Source organism: Myotis brandtii, unplaced genomic scaffold (genome assembly GCF_000412655.1).
Source record: "Myotis brandtii unplaced genomic scaffold, ASM41265v1 scaffold143, whole genome shotgun sequence".
Lineage (NCBI taxonomy): Eukaryota > Metazoa > Chordata > Mammalia > Chiroptera > Vespertilionidae > Myotis > Myotis brandtii.
In genome coordinates, this window is record NW_005355115.1 from 3,306,945 (window position 1) to 3,317,690 (window position 10,746).

At 57.5% G+C, this 10,746-nt stretch overlaps 1 protein-coding gene across 2 annotated transcripts in view; it reads right to left on the reverse strand.

Annotated features, from left to right (window-relative positions):
* TMEM63B (transmembrane protein 63B) overlaps positions 1 to 10,746 on the reverse strand; it is a 23,980-nt gene that overhangs the window by 11,648 nt on the left and 1,586 nt on the right. The window contains exons 2-10 of one of the 2 annotated variants that reach the window (XM_005860962.2): positions 6,215 to 6,397; positions 5,862 to 5,941; positions 5,601 to 5,639; positions 4,594 to 4,684; positions 3,190 to 3,227; positions 1,610 to 1,752; positions 1,465 to 1,516; positions 886 to 994; positions 2 to 72 (exon numbers count right to left, since the gene is read on the reverse strand). In XM_005860962.2, coding sequence (XP_005861024.1) covers positions 2 to 72; positions 886 to 994; positions 1,465 to 1,516; positions 1,610 to 1,752; positions 3,190 to 3,227; positions 4,594 to 4,684; positions 5,601 to 5,639; positions 5,862 to 5,941; positions 6,215 to 6,373 — 782 coding nt within the window. In that variant the 5' untranslated portion in view covers positions 6,374 to 6,397. The remainder of the gene's footprint in view (position 1; positions 73 to 885; positions 995 to 1,464; positions 1,517 to 1,609; positions 1,753 to 3,189; positions 3,228 to 4,593; positions 4,685 to 5,600; positions 5,640 to 5,861; positions 5,942 to 6,214; positions 6,398 to 10,746) is intronic. The other variant, XM_005860963.2, reaches the window with a different exon arrangement.

Below are 10,746 nucleotides of genomic sequence, written 5' to 3' on the forward strand. Positions count from 1 at the left end.
CTCAAAATGCTTCTTGATCTTTTCTGACTCTGCATATTTGGAGATTCCATTGATGAAGAGAGTCCGCTTCACCTGGCGTGAGAGGCAGGTGAGAGGGACCGAAGATGCAGGGAGGGGTGGGGAATTGGAGAGCAGAGAGGAGCAGACAGAGGTGGAGAGGCCTTGGTCAATTTCTAGTGGAAATCAGGCAGTGAGCCTAACGAAAGAGCCATCTGGCCCCTGCCCTGCGAGGGCTTGCGGGCGAGGAGATGGGGTGCCAGTCTCAGGTCCACAGGCTGTGAAGACCCAGAGCAATGGCTGGCACAGAGTGTGGGCGTTTGCTAATAGTTTAGGGCCGTGGTCGGCAAACCACGGCTCATGAGCCACATGCGGCTCTTTGGCCCCTTCAGTGTGGCTCTTCCACAAAATACCGGCTCTTCCACAAAATACTGACTTCTGCGCATGGACTGAAACTTCGTGGCCCATGCGCAGAAGTCAGTATTTTGTGGAAGAGCCGGTATTTTGTGGAAGAGCCACACTGAAGGGGCCAAAGAGCCGCATGTGGCTCGTGAGCCGTGGTTTGCCGACCATGGGTTTAGGGAATCAGTGGAGAAGGGGAGGGGATTTCACAACCATGGCATTTCCCGAGCACCAGGCATAGCACGGGGTGCTGTCCATGCATCGCCTCACCTCACCTTCCCACCACCCTCAGGACAGGCACTGCTGTTACTTCAGTCGTCGGAAGAGGAAACCAAGGAGGTAACAACTAGCTTGCAGGGTGGGGGCTCCTGAGCTGCTGGACCAGGAGTCCAACCGAGCTGGCCTGACTCTGGGGCTGATGTACCTCAAGCTGAGGCAAGAGAGGCCTGGGGGGGAGGGAAGAGGCGGGCACGGGTGGTCACTCACCAGGTCATCCTCCTTGTAGCGCATCTTGGACGTGTGTCTGCGCATGCTGTAGACGGTGAGCAGCAGGTACAGGAAGGCGAAGGAGGTGTGCAGCCAGAGCAGGTGGTTCCTGGCAGAGCAGAGGGCGCAGAAGCCACAGGGGCTCGAAACCCACTCAGACAGCCCCGACCTCTCGGTGGTAATCAAACCCCGGTTCAGGGCCCCTCCATGGCCACGTCTTCTGGAACGGATACCCCACAGAGCGGGCCCACACCCCACATCCTCTAGACTCCGACAGGGTCCCATTCCAATGGAAATGTCCCAGAGGTCACCTCTTCGTGCCCTCCCCCTGGCTACGCTGCCCTCCCCCTGCCCCCAGGTGGCCTCGCCGGCCTGGCCTGAGGCGGCATCCTCCTCTCTGTACCTGGTCCTTCTTGGCCACCCACAGCAGGTTCTACCTCTTCTGCTTCCACCCCCAGCCTCCGGGCCCCACAGCCCCAGCCTCAGCCACTGTCCCCCCACACTCCCTCTCCTTCCCTCCTTGTCAGGGCTCAGCTCTGACCCGGACCCTGGCCTCACGGACCTGCTTCTCAAACTCACCCTGATTTCAAGTTGGCAATGGTGGTTCTCCCAAAGCTGTAGGCATTGTTCTCTGGGGGGTGGGGAGAGGGAGAGGATGGCGGGGGTCAGGGCCTGTGGCCTCCGGCCCCTCCTCTCCGCCCCACCCATCCTGGCCCTCACGGACCCAGCAGGTCCCCTGAGAAGTTGACAGGCAGCACGATGCCCACGGAGAGGACGCCCACGACGACCAGCAGCCCGATGATGTGCCTCTGGAAGGACAGGTAGTGCACGGCGTCGCCCCCGCACTTGTCCCGGATCTCATCATCCCTGAGGTGCAGCGGACAGAGGCGGCAGGTGAGGACCAGGCCACGAGGGAGAGGGACCTGCCTGCCCTTGCCCACCCCACCCCACCCCACCCCATCATCTCACCATATTCTGAGAGGGGCTCCACCAGGGCAGGGAGGTGCAGGGGTCCCTGGTGGGCTCCCCAGAGAGACTGGCTGGCAGAGCACAGAGCCGTGGGCCTCGGGCCACATAGTAGGAGGCCAGCTCTGTGCCTTCTTAGGAGGCTGACCCAGACCTGCTCGGCCAGGCCAGCTGCTGAACCACTAATCCCACAGGAAGGGGAGGGCACAGGCGGGGGAGGGCCCCACCCAACTGTGGCCACAGTTCAGATGAATGGGCCCTTCTGCTCTGCTTGTCCGTCCTCCCCTCGCCCCCCCCCACCACCACCAGCTCTGAGCGATAACCCACCAGACTACTCACCTCCCCAGCACTGACCAGCATGGCAACCCTCCATATTTGTTCATGCTGTTCCCTCTGCCTGGATGCCATTCCTGCTGCCTGTCGGTGGAATTCCTCCTTTCCCTTCAGGGGGCTTCAGAGGCCACCTCCTTTCCAAAGCCTTCCCTCACCCCTCCCACCCCATCTCACCCCACCCCAACCCCCGGCCCCTGCCCCTCTGGCAGCAGTGTGGGGCTGAAATGGGGCCTGAGTCTCCTATTTGCTGGGAAGGGAGGGAGAAGGAGTGGGAAGGGAAAGGGGAAAAGAAGGATGAAGGGAGAGGGGAGGAAAAGGAAGAACAGAGAGGAGAGGGATAACTGAGGGAACAGGAAGGAAGTTCGGAAGGAAGAGGGGAAGGAGGAGTAAAAGAAGAAGAAAGACTGCACAGAGAAATGAGGGATGGAGAGAAAGGGAAAGGAAAAGAGGAAGACGGGAAAAGGGGGGTTGAGGCAAAAGGAGGAGAACCAGTGACAGGAAGAAGCAGCCGCAGGAGGCTGGAGGGGGGTTCTGGAAGCAGGCCCCTTATGGGCGCTGGTGCACGCAGTACGTGGCACACGTGGGGGGGCCTGGGGGCTGCGGGTGGTGGCGGTGCTGACCTGTGCGGCTTCCTGCCTCTCTCAGCGCTCACTGCCTGCCTGCCGCACTGGCGATCTGCCTTCTGCTGGACACTGGCTCCTGCCTGCTGCTGGCGGGCTGCTCCCAGCCTGCCTGCTGCTCCCACCCACAGGGGCAGGGAGAGCGGTGGGCGGAGTGGGCCTCCCAGGCAGGGGGCACAGGAGACCATGGGTGGTCGTGAGGCTAGCTCAGGGCTCCGCAGAAGCCAAGGCCCCAGGGCCAGGCTCCTGGAGGAGGGAGGAGGGTGCTGGGCTGGCTAGGAGCGCTAAGGCCCTCAACGCTGCTGGCCTCTGGATTTTGTGGGGAGATGACAAGTTCTGAAGTTTTTCTGTTTCTTTCTTTAGAGCCTGAAGACCATTCACTTACTTTATCCTGAAGATGGCTGTCAGCCAGGAACAGAAACCCTGGGGGGACAGAGGGCCATCAGCGGCAGCCCCGGCCCCCACCGCCCTAAATCTCCCCCCAACTCAAGTCCCGCTCACCCTGGCGCAGCTTCCACAACCTCCCCCCGACCCCCAAGAAACTGGCTCACCCCAGGGAGGGGGAGAGGGAAGGGCCAGCCTTCAAGGAAGAATGGGACCAAGGGCAAAGAAAGGGACCATGCCCAGAGCTACGATCCCCGCATACACCCCACAGGGCGGCAGACTGGAGCAGGCCTGCAGCCGTGTGGCCAGGGTAGGGATGGGTGGGATTCGGGGATCGAGGAAGAGCAGCGGGGACCTCCAGACCTGTAGCTAAGAAGGAGAGTTGGCAGCATGGCTGCCACAAGCAGCGGGCTGGGCCACACTGCCTGGGATCCTGCCACTTGTCTGCCGGCACACCTCAGAGGTCGCTGAGCCCCATCTCCCATCCACAAGTCCCCAGACCCGCCTTCCGGCAGAGCCCACACTCAGAGCCGGGGGGATGCGGGGGAGGGCTGGGCAGGGAGAACCCTTCCCCACCTTCCTGCCAGGGAAAGGGCCAGGCTTCACACAGGCCGGGGGAGAGAGCTACCCTCTGGCCAAGATGCAGGACTGTGCTACCTGTTGCCAATGTCACCGAGTCTGGGGACCATCTGGGCGCCTCTGGCGGGCAGGTGACACCTTCGCTTAGCCACTTACCAGCAGGCGTCCAATTCAGGAAGCGGACAGGCTTCTTCTGCTACAGCTATCTCAGCGGCTGCTGCCCAGAGGCCGCAGTCTAAGCGGAACTGACCAGGGCCACCCTAGGGCCTGAAGATTAGGGTCTGACCAGGACACTCACCCTGGCAGAACGACAGGGCCAGGCAGGGAACGCCAGGGTGTTGGGTCTGATGTGAAAGGGGGTCTGGGGACGGCTGTGAATCCCCAAGGACAAGCCGTATCTTCAGGGGCCCCTGCCACTCGGCTCCAATCCGCCAGCCCGTCAACTGGCCCCACCCAGCCAGCCAGCCAGCCAGGGGCTGCCTGCCTGCCTGCACCCTCTGAGCAGCACAGTGAGTTCTGTATGTTTTGTAAGCGGCATGGAAAGCTCATTATTACTTCTAAGACCACGTCTAAGGAAAAAGGGGTCCTTAGAATTAAGCAAGAGGCGGGCACTGAACGCTACGGTGGAACAAGTCTGAAATCACGAATTAGGGCTGGTGCCAGCGTGGAGGCTGGCATGGAGGACAGCGCCAGGAGTTCTGGTCTGGGTGGTTACCCTGTGGCTCCCATAGCACCACAGGTCTGACTGGTCGCCGGAAGCTAGAGGCTGCGGAGCCCCCCTGCCCGGAGGACCAGGGTGGCTGGGAAGTCCGGGGAGGGCACTCACGTTGTCTCTTTGGTCAAAGTCGACGGAGCTGGAGACAGACGTGAGACGCTCATACCGGTCATGACTGTCCCCGTGCATAGCTGAGGCCACACTGGGGGTGAGGAGACGAGAAATGAGAGAGCCTGGTGAGTCTGAGCCCCTGGCGAGCAGGGGTGAAGCGGGTGGGCTCCCCTCCAGAGCTCCAGGCGTTAGACAAGGCACAGAAAGCGCAGTGGCTGAGCAGGAAGAAATGACTACCCTCTCCCTGCCTCCTCTTCCCTTCAGCGGGGTCTGGGGAAGCAGACACAGGCCGCAGGGGGAAGGGAGGAGGGTGTCTTCATCATTGCCCCTTGGAGGTTGAAGTGAGCGTGTGAACCGGCCCTGCAGTTCCGGAGCTGACAGGGCACAGGGCAATGGGGAGGTGAAGGAAAGGATGGACTAGGAGAGCCCCAGAGGGTGGGGATAAGGGGGACTCCGGGGGGGGGATGCCTCCCAGGTGGGTCCTGATCCACCCTCTTCCCTGTCCCCAGCAGCTGCAGAAATTCCAACACCAGTCCTACAGACAGAGACCGAGACGTGACACAAAGGGCCAGACTGGGGGCTCCTTGGGCAGCTCCCCTCTCAGGCCTCCAGGAGAAGTGAGCAGAGAACCCTGGAATATGAAGAACCAGCTGTTAGGGAAGCCACAGGTGACACCCAATCTTGTCTCTGCCACCCACAGGGTGAGTGTACTGGGAATTTCCGGGACGATGGCCCCTCCACTCCAGCCAACCAGGGCCACGAAGGCTGGGTGCATGGGGAGGGGCTTCTCCCAGGCAGAGAGCCAGGGAGAGAGATGGGGGGTAAGGCAGCGACAAGTTGGGGAGCCCCCTGCTCTGCAAAGCACACCGCCTGCGTTAATCCGAAAATGAGCCTGCAGAAGAGACAACTGCGAAGAGAAACCAGCAACTTGGCAGAAGAGGAGAGAAGCATGAGAGAAGGAAAGAGAAAGCTGGTTTAGTGGATGAGGGGGCTGGTGCCCCACATACTATTCCTGTTCCACTCGGTCCCTCTCCTGCCGCCGGAGCCTGGGGGCAGAGAACAGACAAAGTTAGGGAGGGGGGGGGAAGGGAGGAGGGTCCCTGGAAATGGCAAGGGACAAAGGCCCTCATGCCCCCCTTGCCTGCTCTGGGATGGGTCCCTCTTTGTCCCCCCAACAAGGGGGGATGGCAGAGGGCTGGCCCTTTTCTAGAGGCGTGTGGAACAAGCTGTGTGCATGTGTGTGTGGGGGAGGAGCTCCAAAGCTTTACCTGTCTGCATCTGTCACCAAGGCCAGCCGCCCATAGTCCCAGGCTACCTTCCGGAGGATGGAGAACAAGAACAGCAATGCCTGAGGGAAGAGGGGTTGGCGGGTGGAGAGGCCACTCACACGCTGGACTAGCCAGAAGAGCAGGGGCAGAGGGGCCAGCATCTTGTCTTAGAGGGGGTGGCCCTGGCCTGGGTGAATGGTCAGAGGCTAGGCTTGGGCTGTGTGATGGGGATCCCTCCTGCAGCTAAGCCTGGGGAGTCAGGGTCAGGTGGGAGAGTGGTTAGAGCTCCAGGCATTAGCCAGCTCTGTACAGAGTGTGGGTGCCAAGGATGTGGGTGGCATGCGAGCACTCACAAGGAAGCACATGAAGTCGAGAGCCAGCACGGTGGGGACGCCCCCAAAGGGCAGGCCCTGCAGGACGGTGCTGCGGATGCGGGCGCTGTAGCAGTAGTCCTTGGGGTTGCTGTTGTTGAGGGCCGTGGTGCCCAGTGTGGCCAGCAGGAAGGGCAGCATGGCTGCTACTGCCGCATGGTCCTCCTGGGCAGAGGGCAGAGTGGTCAGCAGGGGCTTGGCCCCCGTCCCTCTCAGAGTTCTGGCAAAGTGGGTGAGGGGAGGGGGAAGCGAGGGCAGGTCACCGGGCTCCCTGGGTGGGTGGAAGCTCTGGCCTCCAGAGATAAGGGCCTGGGAAGGGGAGGGTTGAGTCACATACATTTACCTTCACTGGCTCTCAGGCTGTGACGCCACCCGGGTCTGGGGAACTTGGCCCAGATCTGGACTGGGGAGACTGGTTTTTCTAAGCTAGAAGTCGTCTGCAGGCCTCTAACACCTATCACCCACCACCTCCACACACACTTGCAAATACTCTCCAAACACAGTGCCTCTGTCTCCTTCTTTCTCTGCGTGAGGCAGGGGGCGGGGCTGAGCCTGAGAGAAGATGGGGAGGGGTCCTAGGCCTGAGGATCCAAGGCTAAAAGGAGGGGTCTCTAGGCCAAGGGAGGGTGGGCCAGGAGCCAGCAACCGCACCCTGATCTTCTCTTTCTACCCGTTAGAAAAATGGCACGTTTTCATTTGCTTAGAATTTTCAAGTGTTAATCACCTTCCCAATAATACTGACTTCAAAAATAAGATATTTATCTTCAGAGCTGCCCGCTGTCCCCAGAGTAGGGGTTCTGAGAATAGGGTCAGAGTGGGAAGTCGATTAAAAAGCAGGACTTCTGGATTTGCGTTGCTTACTCCCATTCCTTTCCCCCTGCCCAGGCAGCAGCTACACCCTTCTCCACTAGACTGCCTCACCTCTCTCCCATTATTTCTGCACGGGAGTCACCTGAATGGTGTGGAGACTACAACTCCCAGAGTGCCCTGCTCCAGAGGCAGGAGCAGGGCAGGCTGGGAATGCCGTGCCTCCAGCGAGCTTTTCCATTGGCAAAGGAAGGGCGAGTGGGCGGGGGCCTCTTAGCCGGCCCAAAGCCCTGGCTGCCGGGTGCTGCCATCCAGTCTGGTTCCCTGCTACTGCAGGGCTGCCCAGCCCTGGATGGTCCAACGGTCCAGGGGGAGGGTGGGGAGAAGAGAGGGACAGGCAGCCCAGATGCCTGGGTTCTGGAAGTGCCTGGGGACGGCCACGCAGGGCTCTGGGGAGGCGCCCAGGGAGAAGTGTGGCTGTGGCATCACTGCCCCACCCCGTTTTACTGGAGGGCCCCTGGGGCCCCCTCCTGCTGACAACACTGACGCTCTGCTTTGTGGGGGTGGGGAGGGGTGGTGTCTCCAGGGAAGAAAGGAAAGCAGACAAAGAGAACAACAAACCCAGAATTGGTGACTGCAACCCGGGGGTCAAGTGTCCCCACAGCCCCATGGGGTGACTCAGAGTTTTTCCTGCCCACCAATTCCTGCACACAACCCCCCCCCCCAAACACTTAAACCACAGGGCAAGAGGCACGAACTCTTAGATGGAGGGAGAATTATGTGTTCCACTTGGTCGCCGGGAGTCTCTGAAAGCCTGGTAGGAAGGCTAAGGGAGTAACTGCCCCGTGTGATACGCCTCGTCTTCCTTTCCAGCCTAAGTTGCCTTACCGCCCCCCCCCCCCACACCCCCCAACACACACACACACACACACACACACACACACACACACACACACTAATTTAGTAATTGTAGCAGGTGTCATTTAGAGTACCCATGGTTTCAAGAATACATACATGATTTCATTTAATCCTCGACAATCCTGAGTTAGAGGACACTGGCATTTTAAGATGAAGACATGGGGGCTCAAAAAGGTTAAGTAACTCCTGAAGTCACACTACTAACAAAACGATGGGCCTGGGATGCAAACCTAGTTCAACTTCTTTCTAAAGCTAGACCACTCTTCAGGGCACCACGACGCTCCTCTGGTGTGCCTAGCATAGGGCTCCGCAGACCACGGAAACGCGGTATATGCTCATTCATTGTCCTCTGGCGAGAGAACACGGGAGCACTGTGGCTGTGCACCTAGGTTTGTAAATGCATGTTGATGTATTTATGTGTGTGGGGTAGGGTGGGGTGGGGGGAAGCTAGGTGTCTGCATGGCAGCCCACAGAGATAAAGTGAGTATTGGGCTCTAAGTGGGGGTATGTATGTGGGGTTGTCTGGGAGCCTGGATGTGTAAACACAGGGTGCCCAGAACTCTGGGGTACCAGGGGAGGTTAAAGGTAGGTACAGGTCACTTGGGTCTGTGGCAGTTGAGGGGCATGTACATTAGTCCCTCCTTAACCCCCAACTCCAATGCACTCCAGAAATTAAGATAGCCCATTCCCACTCCTTGTCTGTTTCTCTCCTCAACTCCAAGGCTCCACCAGGTCAGAAGGTAATGCGTACAAACCCCTGGAGCACCCCCCTACACGCATCTTCTCCAGTTGGAAAGATGTGGAATATTCTGGGAGCTTCTATATTAAGGGAACCAGGTAGGGTGCATGAGGAGGGTCCAGGTAGATGCTTAGTAACTGAAATCACCATGTCCATCCGGGGACTCCCTTTTTACAGTCACAAAGCACTCTGCCCCCTCAAATTGCACTGATCTCCCCACCAATCCATGAGGAAAGCTGGGCAGGCTCAATCAGAGCACTATCCCCATTTTCAGGGACCCAGGGAGGAGAAGCCCCTCAAAGGACGTCACAGGGCAGGTAGGATGGAGCCAGGGCTGGTGGCTCTGTTTGCTGACAGGGTTACTCCACGCTCTTAATTGTGGGGGTGGGTTTGCTGGGCTGTTTCACCCAGGGCAACTGTTTCCTCACTGAGAGCAGCAGAGAGGGAAGAGAATGAGGCAGAATTTTTTTTGGGGGGGGGTAGGTAGTAGGGGAGCAGGAGAGTTCCTCCACTCCATGGGGTTGCCAGAGCCAGCCGTATCCCGGAATTTCTCGTCTGATGCAGGCTTTTAGCTGGAAGTGTGTAGAGAGTGATGGAAGATTTTATTTATGGCTAACTGAAGGCTGTTATTTTACCATTAAGAAGAGTGTGCATGGCAGGGGTGGGTGAGTTATAAGTTACAAATCTTTTCTTACAGAGTTACTTGGGAAGATTTAATTTAGGGCTTGGAATCCTAGGAAGATAGTGTGATCTAATGGGAGGAGATGAAGACGGAGGCTACTCTGTTACTATGTAACCTGGGCCTCAGTCTTCTAATCGGTAACAGAATAGCCTCTCTCTGTTCCTACCAACTTCAGAGGGATGGGCAAAAATGTATCCACAAATGAGCAGGAAAAGAATGCATTTATCAAGTACTTCTTTAACTCTTATTCTGTGCCAGGCACTGTTCTAAGCACTTTACAAATATTAGTTCATTTACTCCACCTCACAACTCTGGGAGGACAGTGAGGTACCGAGAGGGCACATAACTTGCTCAATGTCACACAGCCAGTCTGTGGTAGATCCATATATGGACCGAGGCAACCCAGTTGAAGTCTATGCTCTTAACTACTGCACTTTGCTGCCAACAGAGGAGCCACTTCTACCAGGGAGCTGGGGGCTGCCAGCTATCACTCTGGAAAACACCACACCCTATTTTCTACCTGTTTGCCTTCCCTCTTGCTTGTAGCTCCAAACCCCACCCCACTCAGGCCTTGGGTTTGTGATTTTAGGTTCTGGGGCAGGTGTAGGAAACAAGGCACAGAGCCTGGTGGGTAAAAGCACAGGCTCGGGGATGAGACAGATCGGGCTTGACCTGGGCAAATTACCATCCTGGGCCTCAGTTCCTTCATGCGTAAAATGGGGCAATAATGCAGTCGTGTGGTTGTTTTGAGGATTAAACAAGATGACTTACGTAAAGCTCTTAATACAGGTCAAGGTACATAATTGGTTCTAAAAAAATTACCTTCTGTTATTAATAAAGTGTGGGGAAAAAACTGTTCAAAATAAAAAGAAAAATAACACATATAATTTAATATGATAGAGCCCCTCAGTCAGGATGGGCTTCTTGTTTCCACCTAAGGGCTTATACCACATTCGGGACTCTGCCACTGAGAGGCAGGGAATGTTCCCAAACTCTTCAGTCGTACCCACTCCCTGGGTAGCAGGCTGGGAGGTGGGAGTACAGGAGGGTGATGCTATGCTAGAATGGGTCAGAAGTTCAGAGAAGAGAACCCATTATTGATCAACTACCAGGCAGGGTGCCAGACTCTACCCGTGTTGTCTACTTTGATCCCCACGATAAATCTTGAAAGGAAGTGATAGCATACACACTTTTTAATTGAAACTGAAGTTCAGACAGGTGAGGTAACTTGTCAAGGTCACACAGCTCAAGAGTGGCAGAGCCGGAATTTGAACTGAAGTCTCCAAGACTGTTATAATTGGAGGGAACTTGTGGGATGTCTAAAAGGGCGTTCTTAGCGACCCTCCACCTGCCTTGTGCCTTGCAACT